This window comes from Dromiciops gliroides, chromosome 1 (assembly GCF_019393635.1).
Source record: "Dromiciops gliroides isolate mDroGli1 chromosome 1, mDroGli1.pri, whole genome shotgun sequence".
NCBI lineage: Eukaryota > Metazoa > Chordata > Mammalia > Microbiotheria > Microbiotheriidae > Dromiciops > Dromiciops gliroides.
The window spans coordinates 175,529,732-175,548,506 of NC_057861.1; the positions used below are offsets into that span (position 1 = coordinate 175,529,732).

At 39.7% G+C, this 18,775-nt stretch overlaps 1 protein-coding gene across 1 annotated transcript in view; it reads right to left on the bottom strand.

The window, feature by feature from the left end:
• The window catches only part of TBC1D7 (TBC1 domain family member 7), a 29,493-nt gene extending 11,242 nt beyond the window's left edge, over positions 1-18,251 (bottom strand). The window contains 9 exon segments of the mRNA XM_043975375.1: positions 847-984; positions 5,461-5,565; positions 5,567-5,626; positions 5,628-5,646; positions 10,443-10,521; positions 14,625-14,630; positions 15,451-15,568; positions 16,772-16,842; positions 17,896-18,251. Of these exon segments, the coding sequence (XP_043831310.1) occupies positions 847-984; positions 5,461-5,565; positions 5,567-5,626; positions 5,628-5,646; positions 10,443-10,521; positions 14,625-14,630; positions 15,451-15,562 (519 nt within the window). The 5' untranslated portion in view covers positions 15,563-15,568; positions 16,772-16,842; positions 17,896-18,251.
• Positions 18,252-18,775: the final 524 nt, after the last annotated feature.

The following is an 18,775-nucleotide window of genomic DNA, read 5'->3' on the forward strand; positions in this document are numbered from 1 at the left end:
AGTTTCCTCAACTGTGAAACAAAGGGGTTGGTTTAGCAGCAGAATGACTTGTTATTTTTATTGTTGTTGTTGTTCAGTTGTGTCTGGCTCTTTGTGACCCCATTTGAGGTTTTCTTGGCAAAGATACTGGAGTGGTTTGTTATTTCCTTCTCCATTTCATTTAACAGATGGGGAAACGGAGACAAATAGGGTTAAGTGACTTGCCCAGGGACACACTAATAGTATCTAAGACCAGATTTGAATTCACGAAGATGAGTCTGTGCTCCCTCCACTGCACCACCTAGCTGCCCTAGCATAATGACTTAGAAAACCACAAATAAGCATTATCTATGTTGTATTTTTATTTATTTTATTAAACATTTCCCAATTACATTTTTTTTGGTGAGGGAATTGGGGTTAAGTGACTTGCCCAGGGTCACACAGCTAGTAAGTGTCAAGGATCTGAGGTTGGATTTGAACTCAGGTCCTCCTGAATCCAGGGACAGTGTTCTATCTACTGTGCCACCTAGCTGCCCCTCCCAATTACATTTTAATCTGGTTCAGCCTACACTGGGGAATTTTTCAGGTCTCAATCAGCAAATTTGGCTTAGATGACCTCAAAGTCCCTTCCAGCTGTTTATGAAAAGGAAAAGGCAAAGAATCATTCCTACTCCTGATAGGCAGCCATTCAGTTGCATGTTTAAGACTAGCCCCCTTCTATAGGCACTTGAGTTGGATGTTGGCCACAGATAATGGTTATTGGAGAGAATCAACTTTCACCACCAGCAGTCCTAAAGGGTCACAGTAGCTCTAGGAAATGTATTAGCCCCAGTGCCCCCCCACCCCAAGATCAAAAAACATTCTCACCAGCTGGGGTAAGGAATCCCGGAACTTGTTATTTAATTGGTTCACAAAGCATCTGATAAGCCAATAACAGTCAACATTATCTTCAACCATCTCTTCCATAGCTTTGGCAATAGCAAGAAATACTTCATCTTCTGGTTCCTGGAAGAAAAAAAAATTAATTTGGGGCTAGATGGGAAGGAGGGAGAGAATATATTTTTCTTTGATAAAACGGTTTTTCTTTAAGTTAAGTGAACAAAACTTTGGGCCTCTCAAATTGTATGTTGACAATATGCTTATCCCTTGGCATTCAGTTTTCATCCTCACTTTCTTCCTGTCATGGCCTCTCCTCACTACCTCCAAATTCTTCTTACACATTCACTGCTCATGCTCTTAAGAATATGGAGTCCTTATGTGTATATATATATATATATATGTGTGTGTATATATCTATATCTATATCTATATGTATAGAGATATATAGACATAACCTATATCAGATTACCTGCTGTCTAGGGGAGGGGGGGGAGGGAAGGGGGAGGGAGGGAGAAAAATCTGAAATTATAAAGCTTGTATAAACAAAAGTTGAGAACTATCTTACATGTAACGGAAAAAATAAAATACCTTATACATTAAAAAAAAAAAAAGAATATGGAGTCCATCACTACCATTGTTTTAGAAACAGTTCTTTTAAATGTGAATGACTACTTTATTTTTATTTTATTTTTTTTTTTTTTGGTGAGGCAATTGGGGTTAAGTGATTTGCCCAGGGTCACACAGCTAGTAAATGTCAAGTATCTGAGGTCAGATTTGAACTCAGGTCCTCCTGAATCCAGGGCTGGTGCTCTATCCACTGTGCCACCTAGCTACCCCGAATGACTTCTTAATTGAAAAATTTAAGAGCCTGCTCCTAGTCCTCATGTTCTTTGACCTCACTGGACCTAATATTGAGGATGGTAATGATGAAGAGAGCTAACAATTATATACTGCTGACTATGTGCCAGGCATTCTGCTGAGCACTTCACAAATATTATTTCATTTGACCCTCACATCAAATGTATGCCCACACACGTACGTGTATTATGTATACATATATGTGCATGTGTGAGAGCATGCATGAACATGTGTGTACTCACGTGTACTATGTATATGTATCCATATGTGTGTGCTTAGATTATATAATCTGTGAGAATTTTTAAAGCAGCAATAATTTAAGAATTATCATTTCTAAGGGAAAAGAAAAACATTCCAAATATGTTTCCATTACAGAAAATACACTGGAGCAATGACAGAAACACTTAAAGCTATGAAGCCTTTGATCTTGTCTTCCACGTCTTTGGAAATCAAATTATACTTTAGTCTAAAAATGGAGAGCTAATTTAAGGTGATATTATTATCCCCATTTTACAGATGAGAAGCTGAGGAAAAGAGTTAAAGTGGCTTAAGGGTCACACAGCTAATAAGTGTCTAGGCTGGAATTGAACTTAGGCCCAGTGAGACCATCCACTGTGCCTCCTAGCTGCCCCAGTAGCAAGTGCCCAAATTATATTTGATACTACTGACAAGTACCCTCTGTTCCCTGGACATCTTATATATTATCATGGGTCTCCTAACACTCTGCCTACTTCTTTGTCTCTTTTGCTGGCTCTTCATCTTCCTCCTGACCCATAAACATGGATGTGCCCTAAGGTATGGCTTTGGCCTTCTGTCCAAAAGAAAAAAGAAAATCATGACTACTTTAGTCATGAAGCTGAAAAACTTAACAAACAACATGTCTAACAATTAAAGGATCGTAAGAATAAATCATGGTATATTATGTAATGCAATAGTATGCAACTGCCAAATTTATATGTATAAAGAACACAATGAAACATGGAAAGGACACATGCAACACAAAGAACAAATGGAAACTTGAGGAAGATCACCAAAGGAAAAAAATAAAGGTAACAAAGTACAATGAAATGGCACTTGGAGATAGGTTTGAAGGGTACACAAGGTAAACCTACTTTCTGTCTATTTGCTCGTTTGATCACAAGATCACAAAATTAGGGCTGGATGAGTGTTGAGATGACTTTTTTCTGGAATGTTTGACCCTGACAGAAGAGAGTGAGGATGAAAACTCAACCCCAAGGAAAGGGTGCTTGAGGAGAAAGACATTTAGGGTTTTGGTGGTTGCTGTTGTTTTATATCCCCAACATAGCTTGGCACATGTCATGCTCAACCTTTCATGACTCCATTTGGGGTTTTCTTGGCAAAAGTACTGTTTGCCACTTCCTTCTTCAGTTCATTTTACAAATGAGGAAACTGAGGCAAACAAGGTTAAGTGACTTGCCCAGGGTCACACAGCTAGTAAGTGTCTGAGGCCAGCTTTGAACTCAAGTAGATGGGTCTTCCTGACTATATACTGCCTCTGGCACGTAACAAGTCCTTAATAAATTCTTGCTGATTGAGTCCTCAAGTGTAAAGTTTGAATATGCTACCCAAAGGGTTTTTAACCTAGGTCTATAAACTTGATTTTTTGAAAAAAATTGATAATAATAGTTTCCTTTTGTAATCCTATGTATTTTATTTTATGCATTTAAAAACATTATTCTGCAAAAGGGTACATACATAGATTTCACCAGACTGTCAAAGGGGTCCACCATACAAAAAAGTTAAGAACCCCTAGACTACAGATTTTAATCAAAAGGGATGTGAAAAATTGTAACAACTGAAATTATCTGTCCCTGCAATATGTGAATACAGTAAGGATCTGTGATTGTTTTTAAGCATGTAGAACTCCATCCACCATTACAGATTGCAACCGGTCTATAATAAGTCAATAAATAAATCCTAGGGAGCTGCTTGAATCACATATAAAATAACTCAACTTGTTAACAAGTGTCAGGGGAAAAGCAACAAAGTCACCTAGTGAGCTGTGCAGTAGACTTGGAGACAGGAAGCCCTGAATTCAAATGTCACCTCAGACATATTTTAGCTATGTGATCCACGGCAGCTCACTCAAGCTCTCATATCTTAATTTACTCATCTATAAAATGAGGACAATAGACCTAATGGCTTCTAATGTCCCCTCCAATCTATGATCTGATAAATTCAGCTCTTTCTGATCAAGGTTGGCACTATGCCAAACTGTCTCTGTTATCAACACCATAATCAATGAATATCATATACTCTTAAGAGGACAAGTAATAATATTTCAAAAGCTTTACTTCTAAATATTAGTAAAGGCTTTCAACATTTCAGCCTACCTTTAAGTACCAATTTAAAGTGACTTTGATCTGATATGCCCTAGAACCAAGATTATACACATCAAAAGAACGACCATTTCAAAATCTTGCAAAATGCCATTTAGAACATGGAGCTAAATTCCTTAAGTAAATTTCAACAAAAGACTTCTGAGAGGGCTGGAAGAGTGCATGAAAATCTTTTGTTCTCAAATATTATCCCCTACTAAAAATGCTTTGGAATCTTATCTGAGTTAAACAGTGCTAATGCTTCAAAGTTAAAACCAAACTAAATATTATCTTCTCACTCTGGAAAATATTAAGTTCTTTAGAAATTCCAGCTCTTTCATTCTTTCATCTTTAGGCCTCCTTTTAATGTTTCTGAGTTGTATACAAATTTAGGTGGTGTATAACAAAGAGTTATAACCAGAAAAACACAACTTCCTAAATCCTTAATAGGAAACCCTTGGGGTCTTGTTTCTGACAGTACTTGATGTGTAAAAGTAGAGAGTACTCTGTGCTGGAGGCCCACCGAACCATTTAATTAAGTAAAAAGAAATTTTGAGTGAAGATGGATCAAAACTTTAATAGCTCTATCTTAGACGAAATATGTAGTTCTCATAATAAATTAATTTTAAGAACCTATGCCATGGTAACAACTTCATTTTATTAAGGCTAAGTGAAATTAATGGAGATTGCTGAGTATTCCTGTTATTTCCGAGAGACCCTGTTTCTCTTGACAAAAATAATAAAGATGGGCAACTGTCATTAGCCATAAAGTATATCAGCAGCCCTGCATCATTAACTTTACAAATAAAGAAGAAGTTAAACATCAAACACTCAAAAGGTTAATAAACATGGCAAATCTGTTGTTTTAAAAAAGAGATTAAATAAATCCTGGAGAACACTACAACTGATACTCACACCACTGCATTTAATGGACTTTAACTTCTCCCCCCAGTGATTATGCAATCACTGTGGAGAGGATGGGGTGGGGGAGGGGTAGAGGGGGAAGGGAAATCATTTATATGTTTTTGAGAGAATTATATTTTAATGGTCCAAGAAAAAACCCTCCCCCATTATTCCCTTATCTGGTTTCTTTTTCCTTTCCTCTTTTGCCCTTTCACTCCCCACAAAGGGGAAAAGAAAGAAAAACCCAACCTTAAAAAGACTTCCCATACAAATATGGACACAATTATTTGAGGGAAAGATTAATCTGTGTTCTCATTACAATTTAATTATTATAGACTTTCACAATTGAGCCTCTACTCCATTAGGAAATTGGCATGTTAATGCCTTTGCTACTTAGTGACTTTAGTGGTTTGTGATGGCCTTAAGACTGACCCTTGTTGTTTATAAAGGGCAAGAAGATGGCTGAGAGTAAACCTGTGTCAAAGCAAAAGCAACCACCAACCAGAGGAAAGGAAGGACTTCGAGGCAACTTTCCAGATTCTAGCTGATACATGCGCAGATAGACGTCCACCTGAGGAGTGGAGTCACTGACGAAACGAATGACTTTTCAGGGCGTGTAGGACATCTGTGTACTGCTCCTTCCGGTACATCATGACCTGAGCATGAGATATCATGGTGAGGAGGGCAGGATTCCTAGGTAAAAGGAGAAAACCAGGCACTGAGCTGGGATCAGTAATTCAAGCCCTTCTTATTTAAAGAAAGGAGTACTAGGAGAAGAAATCCATGAAAACAAAAACAAAAAAGCTAGCTTGGTCCATACAAAAGGACTAACAACCACATTTATTAACCACGGAGAATCACTCTTAAGAAGTTATCTATCAGGGGCGGCGAGGGTGGCACAGTGGATAAAGCACCAGCCCTGGATTCAGGAGTACCTGAGTTCAAATCCGGCCTCAGACACTTGACACTTACTAGCTGTGTGACCCTGGGCAAGTCACTTAACCCCCACTGCCCCACCCCCCAAAAAAAGTTATCTATCAGAACCCATTCTTTATATCCTTAAGTACTGAGGCATTCATTAATAATATCATTGCTTGGTATGAGCTTGAGATTACATGATACCAAAAAGATCACATACAAGCTCCCTGAGGGAAGGAACTGTCTTTTACCTCTATTTGTATTTCCAGTGTTTAGCATAGTGCCTGGCACCTAGTAGGCATTTAAGAAGTGCTGATTGATTGACTGACATATTCATAGGATCACAGATTTGAAGTTGGAAGGGGTTTTAGAGGATATCTAGTCCAATCTCCTCATTTAACATGTGAGGAGTCTGAGGCACTGATAGATTCAAGTGGTTTGCTGAAGGTCCCACAGGTCAAAAGTGGTGGAGCTGGGTTCAAATCCAGGTCCTTTGACTCCAAATATAGTATTCTTTCCATTCAATTAACCAAGAAAAATTAGTTAAGCAACCACTATAGGTAATGTGTTCTGAATACTAGGGGAACAAAATCAAAAATAGAGTAGTCTTTATCCCCCGAGGATTGTATAGGATATGACAAATGAGTGTAAACAGAATGATTTGAGGAGGCAAGAGAAAGCATTAACAGCTTCAACAGAGGCTTTAGAAAAGAAAGCCTTCCCATAAGAGGTGGTATATGAGCTGAGCCTTGAAGGAAGCTAGAGATTCCAAGAGATGAGGGGAAAGTGCATCCCCGACATGGGGTTGGTCTATGAAAAAACACACAAAGAAAGAACATAGAATGGTGAATTTGGGTACCCAAAGAAGTCTGATGTGGCTTGAATTTTATGTTTCAAGGAGAGTGATGTACAGCAATAAGACATAGCATCTGATTGGGTATGTAGGGTGATGGAGAATGAGAAGTCAAAGATGTTTTCTAAGGCTATGAGCCAAAGTGACTAGAAGGTGGTGGCACTTTCAACAAAACTGGAAAGTTAAGAGGAAGGACAAGTTTAAGGTTTTACATTCTGGTGTATGGTATTTTGTACTATATTCACCAATTTTTCTTCTAGGCTTCTCTTTACATATCTTAATCTTGAAAGAGGCTATCTATACTCATTAAGGTATTATTTCTTTCAGAGCAACATCCAGGTCTTTCTCTTCAAATACTGAGCATGGAAAATCCATGGAAGTATAATAAGAAATAATGAATGTAAAGATTTTGGAGAAATATAGGAAAACTTATATGAACTTATGCAGAGAGAAGAAAGTCAAATCAAGTGAATACTATAGATGACACAGTAAAAGACAGTCAAACCCAAATAAATTTGCAATGATTAATCTTGATCCCATAGAACATATTGGGAAAACACATTTTCTACAAGTACATTAGTGCACCATTGGTGGAGCTATGATTGGTCCAAACATTCTAGAAAATAATTCACAATTATACTAAGAAAGTGAATAAAATGGCTTTGCCCCTCTCATAAAAAAAGATCCCACTGCTAGCAATATGCCCCAAGGAAGTCAATGATTTTTTTTAAATGGTCTCAAATTTAGCAAAATATTTATAGTCCATCAATTGGGGAATGGCTAAACAAGCTGTGTGACTTGCCCAGGGTCACACACCTAGTAAGTGCCTGAGACCAGATTTGAACTCAGGAAGATGAGTCTCCCTGACTCCAGGTTCCCACATTCTATCCAATGCACCATCTAGAGGTCCTATATGGAACATTACTGAGCTATGAGAAATATATGATAAATACTTAGGAATGTGGAAAGACATATAAACTAATGCAAAGTAAAATAAAGCAGAACTTAGAAAAATATACCGCAATGACTACAACAATGTAAATGGAAAGAATAAACAATAATACAATCACTAAGGAATGTTATCATTTATAGTGACCAAGCTTGGCTGAAAAGAAGAGAGTGGCTGCAGAGGTAGGAGACTATGGGTATGGAACCCTAGATATAATGATGGACTTATTTGATATGCTGGTTAGTTTTGGCTAAATTGGTTTTTTTTTCTCTTTAATTTTTTTTTTTTTGTTATAAAGGATGACTCTCCTAGGAAAGGGATAGAGACATACTGGAATTCATAGTGATATAAAAACAAAAGCCATCAATAACCAAAAAAAAAAAATTTCTTCTCAGTATAGAGGTGGAGGCCTACTGGGAGTCAAAAGTTGCATCATGTTATCATTTTGTCAGTTGTTGAGTAACTGTTTTTCCTTATTCCAACTGAAAGGTCAATGATGAAGGCTTTGGTATAAAAACCATAAGCCAAGGGGGAAGCTAGGTGGCACAGTGGATAAAGCACTGGCCCTGGATTCAGGAGGACGTGAGTTCAAATCTAGCCTCAGACACTTGACACTTACTAGCTGTGTGACCCTGGGCAAGTCACTTAACCCTCATTGCCCTGCCTAAAAAACAAAACAAAACACAAGCCAATAACAAAAGAAAAAGGAAAGGAATGAAAGACGGTATGGTGAAGAGGAAATAAAATTGGTCAGGATACCCCAAGATCTAGGTTCTGTTTCTGGTTCTTGTCACCAATTACCTGTATACTCCCAGGAAAGGGACTTATTCTCTCTTCAGTTTTCTTACCTCAGAAATTGGACAATGGTAATCATCAAATTCCAAATTTGTGATTCTACATTTGGACACTATGGGCAATGATTTTCTGAATATTCATTTTCCTAAGATGATCTGCACTCACCTTAGTCACATACAATTTGTCAAGCTGTGATTAAGCCAAAAGAACATTAAAGTATTCTATAAATTTGGCTTAATACAGATTAAAAAACTTCATTTGAACATCTATCATGCTACAGCTTCCACAAGTTAACCCCCAAACCTTTAATTCAACTCCCTCTACCACACACATACACACACAAATTAGTTATCTGTGTATATATAATAAGGCTGCTATCTAAGTGCTGAGTTTTCACTGTTCCTTTTCGTATCTTAACCCTAATTAGAGGAACTTCATAAAGAAGAAATGCCAGGGTATCTATCCTTTGCAGAGAGAGTTAAGAGTCAGCCTGTCTGGTAAATACTGAGCCATCTCTCCACCTATGACTTAAAACACATGAAAAAGATGTTTCCACACCAAAGCTCTTATTTTCTACATGGTTCCTACATGTTCAGAAATTTAGACTTGGGAAGTGGGTATTTCTTTTGGTTTGTATGTAATTGGTTTTATGACAGAAAACGAGGGTCCCAATCTCTCTGGTCTCTGACTAGTCTCTAGGCACACATGGTTTCATCCATCATTGGGTCTGAATTAGTAACAATAGCATACTATTCTGAAATGAATTACCACTTGGCCCAGAAACCTATTAGTAATATTTGTCACTCGCCTAAATTTGTCATTCACGAAGATGTCAGATACCCAGAACTTCTGAGTAGTTTAATCTAGCTGTGATTCTTCTTCCAAAGACCTGACAAAATAAAAACTTAACTTTTCCTATCTTATTGACACTCTGTACCAGAATCTGAAAGACTATAACCTCAATCTTCATGCTCCTCCAAGATTTTCCAACACTATTACCACTTATTTAATCTTCTTCATAGAGCTCCGATTTCATCAGTTTATAGTTTGTAAACACAAGGGGAAGGATGGCTGTTCTAGAAGCCCTAACAGTGGTAAAAGTCCATGGGCACAACTTGGCTTTGAAGGAATTCTCTTAATACAATGGAAAGAGTGGGGTGGCTAGGGAGTGCAATGGATAGATCACTGGACTTGAAATCAGAAACACTCATCTTCATGAGTTCAAATCCAAGCTTAGACACTTACTAGCTGTGTGACCCTAGACAAGTCACTTAACTCCATTTGTTTCAGTTTCCCCATCTATTAAATGAGCTGAAGAAGAAAATAGCAAACCACCCCAGTATCTTCGCCAAGAAACCCCAAATGGGGTCACAAGAGTCAGACACAACTGAACAAGTGGAAAGAGAGTTGGCTTTATAAGTCAGAGGACATGAATTTGAATCTCAGCTCCTCTTATTACTACCTATGTGACTTTGGTCATTTAGTTAATTTATCTGGGCCTCAATTCCTCACTGTAAAATAATAGAGATGGATGAACTAGATGTCCTTTGATGGCCCTTTTAGCTCACTCTCTATAAGCCTACTCATTACTTACAATTTTATAAGAGAACTCTTCTTCCACGGGAAAGAGGCTGCTTTGAAAGGTCAACCCTTCTCATTTCTTCTGGATGACCAGGAACTTACACAGCTAGTCCCAAAATACTTAGGAGACCAACAATACTCACAATAATTTCAAGCAGAGAACATTCCTCTCACTAAGAAGAAAACTAGCCAGTTCTTTAAATCTTTTGCACCAAGCAACCCTGGCACCTAATGAAATGGCCCTAGATATTCTGCAAGTTGACCATGACTTCCCATGCCCAAAGTGAATCATTCCCCATCCAAGTCTTCTTTTTTGTCCATAAGATGTCAGGTTATTCCTGGTAGCCAATATCTCCCAAGGTTAAGTCTCTTGTAGTTCTATAAAGTCATACCTAAAAGCACCTTCCACACGAAGCCTCGGTACATGGATGGAAGAGGGAACCGCTGACTATACGTTACAAAGTGTTCTCAATGTCTAGAAGGGGAGAAAAACAAAAGATTAGAATGAGAACTATATGAGACTGATAACAAAGTTAAAGAAGCAAGTTATTCTTTTGAACAGCAGAAAATCTAATAACCCATTTCCTCAGATAAAGAGATATTATTTGGCCAGCCAGGAATGGAATTAGGAATTTTTGTACTCAGGGTACATAGTACCAACCCAATTGTTTGTTCACACTCAGGGAAGACACACCCAAGGATACCACAAGGCCACTGCAATGAAGGCCGCCCACCTCTACCCCAAGAGGAATCCATCCACTTGGTAGCTTCCTATGTAAATTAATTATTCTTGATCATTTATTGATTAGATCAATTGTTTCTTCAAATCTGGCATCCAAGAAAACTGATTATTTTGGGGTAAACTGGAGTGGTAACCCTTATAGAAAGCAGGCTCATGCTTTTGCATGTTGAAAGAGGGCTTGGTGCCAACCCCCCATCCTCACACCCCCAAAATACTCAAAAGTTAGTTCAAAGAACAATGTTAAAGTTGGCTTTCCTGGGAATGAGTCAATCATCTCTATCCTCTATTCCTTAAAAGTTTGACCTCCTAAGCTGCTCAAAGTTTCCAAATGAAAAGAAGCTTAGGATCTTAACTACCTGGTTTTTACAGTGTAGGAAGCTGAGGCCCCAGAGAGAAGTGAAGTGGCCATGTGGCCACTGGCCATGAGAAGGCTCATTCAACTATTACTGAAATTGAGGATGAGCTTAGATTAAATAGAATCCACATCTCAAACTCATGGTCTGTTAGGTAAGAGACCTTAAGGGATCACCTTGTCTAACCCCTCATTTTACATCAGGAAGAAACAGAGTTCCAAAATTAATGTCAGAGAAGGGACTAGAACTAATTCAATCCTTCACTCTTTTAGCCAAGGGATTGAAATGTGGCCTCATTCATGGAGACAAAGGTAAGGAGTACCAGCTCTTCCCAAGTAGCAGCTCCTGTTCTCTTGACTTAGGAAAAGGAGCTGGAGAGGAAAGGTGGGGTCCTCAGTCCTATTAGATGCAATCTGGCTCCAGTGATCATGTCTGTTCTCCTCCTCTTCATTTGTAAAGTTGAAATAGCTTAGGAGGGTCAAAGCCTTAAGGAATAGAAAAAATAAAAACATGGAGATAGAGAAGGCAGAGGCATGCCCAGGAAGGCACTGCCCTCCATCAGGATTCAGGGACTGGCTCCCTTCCTTGTCCTGCCACATCTGAAGTGCTCCCCTACCCCTAACCCATAGCCCCTTTGCCAGGATGTTGGGAGGCATAAAGAACTCTCAGAACTGGGAAAGCACTTCCACCTCCCCAGAGGGCAGACTGGCCCTTAAAGAGGCCAGAGATCCCTAAAGTTCACCTCCCTGGCAGTCCATGACATTTCCAACTGAGCCCTGCTTACCTACTCTTAGGTTGTAGGCTATCATAAAGTTTGAAAAACCTTAAAGAGCAAAACTTGGGGTAAAAGACAAAGTCCCCAAGGATCAGGACAGCAGAAGTATCCCCAGGAAGGCATAGCTCTGTAGACAAACAAGAGGGTCTCTCCTTTCTCTTGCCTTGTTCCCTTCCTAATCCATACCATGCTCCCAAACAAAATAGTCGGGGATAGAAAAGAAGCCTTTCCCAGATGTTCCTCTGTCCCCTGCCACATGGGCTGCTAGATAGCCTTTGGATTACCATTGTCATCAATGAGAAGATGTCCTCCCTGGGCCACGGCGGTGCATCTCTCTTCATCCCTAGGATAAACCAGAGCCTGGGTCCCATAAGACTTAACTTCCACCTGAGATTCCCTAAGAGATGATCAAGATTCTCCCCCAGTGGACCCCAAATGTCATAACCCTATCACACTTACCAGGCATAACTCCACTTTCTCTCTCAATACTAGGCTTCTCCCCATCCCTCCCCCAAATTAAACCCACAGGCCTTGTCCAGTCTCAGACTTTACAGAGCATTATCAGCATCCCTTTAATTGTTCCTTTCACAGGTAAAATTTTTCAAACCCTTGGGCAGTTTCTCCAATCTGAGGCAAAAGTCCCATCTGCCCTACTCTAGGTCTAGCTCTGTTGCCACCTAAATCTAAGAAAGTCCATTTGAGGCAGTGCAAACAGAACAGCATTGGGTGTCAGGAAAACTGAGTTCTTATTCCTACTCTGGTCTTCCAAATAAAACCTTAGAAAAAGTCTACTGCTTACCCACTCCGAGATTCTCAGCTCAGCTCTCCTATTGCCCAGATAGAGATAATAATTCCTGTTCTGCAAACCACTCAGACAGTGTGAGGATCACACAAGATCAGAGATACAAGAAAGGCTTTTGAATTTTAAAGCACTGAAAAATGTAAGCATAAGCAGTTCTGGTTATCTTGGGCTATACCAGGGGTCTATGACTTGTTTCCTTTGTTTTTTTAATATTTCTATAACTGGTTATTTCACTGTATTTGATTTTTCTTGTAAGTCTATGCATTAAAAGCGGATCCTGAGAAGGGGCCCACTGGCTTTGCCAGAGTGCCCAAAAGGTCCAATACACACACACAAACACACACACACACACACACACACACACACACATACACACACACACACATACACACACTAGGGATCTATGGTCTATAGAAAAACTGTGGACATCAGTGCTGCTTGTTTTAGGATCTGAAATGACGTTGATACATTGGACTTATTACTTTTGAATGTTTCAAAGCACAAAATCCATGGCAAGAGCTCTACAAATTCACATTGTTATTACAAACTTACACTATATTAAATATTAATAAATTTCCATGTAAAAAAAAAAGGAAAGATCAAAGAGAATTTACAAAGAAGAGAGCAGCAATAGTAAATAAATGCTTAGGAAAATGTCAACATCACTAGTAATTGTGTAGGGGGAAATGGAAGCAAACTGGGTTTCTCTATCTCCCAGGTTGGAAGTATGGCTGTCACTCATGGGTCTGATGCCACTGTTGCTTTGCATGGAAAACTATGACCTGCTCTAGTTCCAACCTGTACCAGTCTGCCCCTCCTAGGCAGCCCAAAGGCCCCCTGCTCCCAGGCAGATGCCATATTGTTGCTAGCCTTAGCAGAGACTACCAATGGACCTTCACTCTACTGAAGCTCAGAATGCCTAAGCTCTAAGATCACTGCCCTCAACTTCCCAGTAACAGAGAGTATAGTTCTGCACCACCAAGTCCAGCAATATAAATTGAAGTCCTTAGGTTTCTATCTCATAGCCATGTAATTAACAAAAATAAGTAGAAATTATAAAACTCATGCTAGTATGACTCTGGGTCAGCTAGGTGGCAAGATGGATAGACACAGGGCTTGGAATCAGGAAAACATCTTCATGAGTTCAAACCTAGCTTCAGACACTTACTAGCTGTGTGACCCTGGGCAAGTCACTAAGTTGGGCCTCAGTATTTTTATCTATAAAATTGAGCTAGAGAAAGAAACAGTGGATGACTCCAGTATCTTTGCCAACAACAAACCCCAAAATGGGGTCATGAAGGATCAGATACAACTGAAATGACTCAATGAGGGTGACTGGGGAAAGGGGATGAACAATGCAGATTTGTTCATAAATAAGCTGGTGGACTGTGTAAATTACTACAGTCTTAGAGAAGAGAAAGCCATCTGCCTGAGAATTATTATACCAGATTCACAAGATTGTAAACAGGCAACACCCAAGCAAAAGCCATGAAACTAGTCATATCTTTTGACCCAGTAATCCCACTGCAGGGTCTAGCCCAAGGGGGAAAAATTTTTAAACCAATTTTACAGAGATGTTTATAGCTATATTATATATGTGGTTTGAGATTGGTGGTGTTTTGTTGTTGTTGTTGTTTTGGAGTTTGTGTGTATATGTATTTCATCAATATGGGGTATTTCTGGCAAGGAAATGCCCTTTACCAATACAGAGTGGGAAATCATCTGTAACTTCCTCCCTTAGGGCATTAGAGTTTCACATAGCCAGTATATGTCAAAAAAATGAACCTGGAGAAAGGAGTATCCTGACTTCAAGGCTGCCCATCTACACATAATTCCATGGTTCATTGCCTCTTATTATAGCTGCCTTACAGAAAAGCAAAACAAACACTATAAAAAACCCAAATCTATAGTTTGTGAAGAATGGCTAAGCAGATCATATTATGGCTAACTCATTATAAAGAATGACAATACAAAGATATCCAGATATAAGCAATGTAAATGTAAAGGGGGAGAAATCTACAAACTAATTACAACCACAAAAAAATAACGTATCTGTACAATCGTGACGGGACATGATAGAGTCTTATTCTTTAGCTGTTGTTCCTGTCTATGTTATGACTTATTAGAGATCAGGTTGCTTTGGGGTTTTTTTGTTTTGTTTTTTTAAAGAATGTGACCAGCCAGGTATGGTGGTATATATTTGTAATCTCTCTTCCTGGGGAGGCTTAAGCTGGAGCTCAGGAGTTCAGAGCTGCAATGGACTAAGCTTCACTAAATTAACAGGTAATCCCTGGGAGTAGGAAGGCAGGCTCAGTACATTTTCTGAAGAGGGGCAAAACCAAAGCAAGTTGGAAAACAGGTAAAGATCCTGGAATGGAGTATTTGAAAAGTGTCTGCAACACAGTCCCCAAACAAACAAATAAATAAAAGTACATGTCTGGATACAATGGCAATGGATACATCAGATAAAAGGAAACAATATAATAGTCTGTAAGAAAATAACAGTTTCAGACTCTTATAAGTGTCTTTAAAAAGTAAAATTTTACTCTGCCTCAAAATAGAGTTAAAAATGAAGTTTGGCCATTCAAATTTCCCTCCAAAGTACAAACCTCTGGCTATCCTTCCACACAAAAAACATATCAAGTGAAGATTGTAACTAAATCTCTTAAGATTTGCATAGGATAGTTTATCTTCATTCATCTGAATCATCCTTTGAAAACTCACCCAGAGGATCATCCTTGAGGAGTATTTCCAATGATTTCTTTTCTTCAACACCACGAAATCCAACTTTCTCATAATATACTGAACGAAAGTTTCTCTGAGAGTCTTCAGCCATGTTTTACTGTGGGAAGAGAATGGCAGAGTGGAAGCAATGGAGAAGAGTCATAAGAAGGAAAAGTAAAGGAAAAATGTTTTGTTAACTACTTGACCTTTGCAATCAAATTGAAGCATGATAATAATACACCTGCCCTATAAAAGAGACTTGTGAAAAGTTAATTTCTTTGTTGTTGTTCAGTCTTTTATTTTTCAGTCATGTCCGAAGCTTCATGACCCCTTTTCAAAGATAGTAGAGTGGTTTGTCATTTATTTCTCTAGCTCATTTTAACATATGAGGAAATAGGGTTATGTGACTTGCCCAGGGTCACACAGCTAGTAAGTAATCAGAGGCCAGTTTTGAATCAGAAAAATGTCTTCTGACTCCAGGGCCTGTGCTCTATCCACTGTGCCACTAGCTGCCCTTTACTATACAAATACATTAATATGTAACTCATCTATACAGCTTCAAACTAAGAGGCAATCAAGGTATCTAATCGTAATAAATATACATATGTCTGTCAGTCTGTCTGTCGTCTGTATAATATATTAACAATATATACTATATGATAATGTATGGTATATAATATATTTATAATATATTACTATATTAATTTATATATTATATACGTATCTATGTATATATACATAAAACAAACACCCATTTAATTCTAATATAAGCTTTGCTCCCCTTACTCTTTGTCTCTCAATTACAAATCTGCGCCTACATAAAACCTTGTGTCACTGATAATAACAATTTTCTTAAAAGGGATTAAAGTAACAAAAGTAGCAAAAGTGACACAAATGGGGGCAGCTAGGTGGCACAGTGGATAGATCACTGGCCTGAGTCAGGAGTACCTGAGTTCAAATCCGGGTTCAGACACTTAACACTTACTAGCTGTGTGACCCTGGGCAAGTCACTTAACCCCAATTGCCTCACTTAAAAAAAAAAAGTGACACAAATGAAAATGGAAAATGAGATGATAAAACACGAAAAAGGTCTTTTTAGAAAAATAAATGTCTAAAAGATTTTCACAGTAAAGATACTTTAAAAATAGTAATATTTTATAAATTTGTTCAGTGTAAAATAAAAAGGCCTATATATGGAAAAATAACCTTTTCTGCTTTCAAAGAGCACACATATTAAGACAATTTCAATAGGAGAATTCCTATGAATGAAATGAAAGCTTATTACCATTACTTTACTTAAGATACCGGTTTCCAAACTCACCAAAAATTAAAAGGAGAATAGAAAGGCTGCTTATAGGCAAGTCTGAAGTAGCTGCAAACAGTGACTGCTGGCTGGGAAGGAAGAGACAGAAAAAAATGTAAAAAGCACACTTGAGAATTCAAAAGTTGAAAAATCAGTCATGGAGCCATGTAGTATACATAGGCCCTATATGCCCCAATGCCCCTGGGAATTAATCTTTCATTACTGTGTCTCACCAATAGTACATACAGGAATTCTGCAGTGTGGTATAGAAGATAGGCATTGTACTAGAATCACGAAGACCAGTTTAAATCCTGCCTTGGATAATACTGTGATCCTGGGTAATTCACTTAATTTCTCTCAGGGTGTCTCCTCATCCCTAAAATGAGAGTATTGTATTCAATGGTCTCTAAAATCCTTTCTACTGCTTAATCTATGGACCTATGAATTACTAGAATACATAAATGACATGCGTTTGTTGTTGTTTCAGTCCAGAGCTACTCTTTCCGACTTCATTTGGGCTTTTCTTGGCAAAGACACTAGAATGGTGTGCCATTTCCTACTCCAGCTCATACAGATGAGGAAACTGAGGCAAACAGGGTTAAGGGACTTGCCCCGCGTCACACAGCTAGGAAGTGTCTGAGATCGGATTTGAACTCGGGTCTTCTTGACTCCAGGGCTAGTGATCTATCCACTGCGCTAAGATCCCTTTCCTTTGAGTTTCGATTTTATGATCAATCTATTTCCAGATTAACTAAAATGACAAAAGAGAACACTGAGTATTTTCTCATGGCAAGTCCCGGTGTGCAGCAGTAAAATCAAGCTTTTCAGAGTGCCAAGGTGCCACAGCTAAGAGTGGAAAGAGAGGGATTTGGAGTTGGAGGACCTGGTTTCAAATCCTCATCCTACCACTTATAATTATAATGCAAGTCACTGAATCTCTCTGGGTCTCAAGTTCTCCAACTCTAAAATCAGTGGATTGGACTAAATGACCTTTAAGGTCCTTTCCACCTGCTAATCGATGCTCCTATGAATGCTAAAGCCCAAATGCCCACGCCATTCCCCATTTCTTGGGAGCCCGCCCCCTCAGTTCAAAGTGTCACCTTATTAGAGGAGGAGATAGGATTAAGAAGGAAGCATCTTACGTTAACGCAGCATCTTGAAGACCTTGCCAGCATTATACTAAACTAGCTCCCACTGCCAGCCGAGCTCAGGCCACATGCAATCGGTCTAGGACAGGAACTAAATAATGGCTCTAGGGACAGAGGCAGACCCAGGAGAGAGAGACTTCGCTTAGAACCTGGCGCGACTATAAACCAGAAGAAAGGAGTGGAGGGGAAGAAAGGAGGGCAATAAACAGGAAATGAAGAGTAGGGGCAGATGCAGGAAACAGGATAGGAAAAGGGAGTCTTTAAGTCGCGCTCGGAATTCAGAGGCTCCATCCTTTGCGCTAGGCGAAAGAGAGGGTTGGGGATGCAAGCGGGAAGGGACAGTTCCCCGAGCGCTCGGTCACCTGCGGAAGGCAGCGGCCCGGAGAAGCAGAGGAAGCCGAGGAGCAGGAGCAGGAGTAGCAGGAGGGCCAGCTGGGGGAAGTGACGGCAGCTCCGGGGGCTGGCCGGAGTGCGGGAGGCGGGCTAAGGGAGGGAGACGACTGAGCCAGGTCCGCCCCTCTTCGCCCCGCCCAGCCACGGATGGATGGATGGGTTGGGAGCTGGGAAGGATGGTCTGGGCGGGCTTGTGATAGCTGCGGGTTGCGCCCTACTTGGCGTGCTCTCTGTCTTTGAATGGGGATGGAGAAAAGTGAGGCCACGTGAGCCCCAGCAGACCTCCCCCAGATTTGTCCAGCCCCTGCCCCGGTCCTTCTCCACTGGTCTCCGGCTTCCAGCTTTCGCTTGGTCGGGAAGAAGCATCTCAGCATCCTCAAGGCTTGGAGTCTGGGCCAGTCGGCCGCCGCGCAGGCATCTGCCTGAGTCTACGTGCACCCTTCTCTCCTTGGCCCAGAACCTTTAGCCAGGGCCTGCTTCC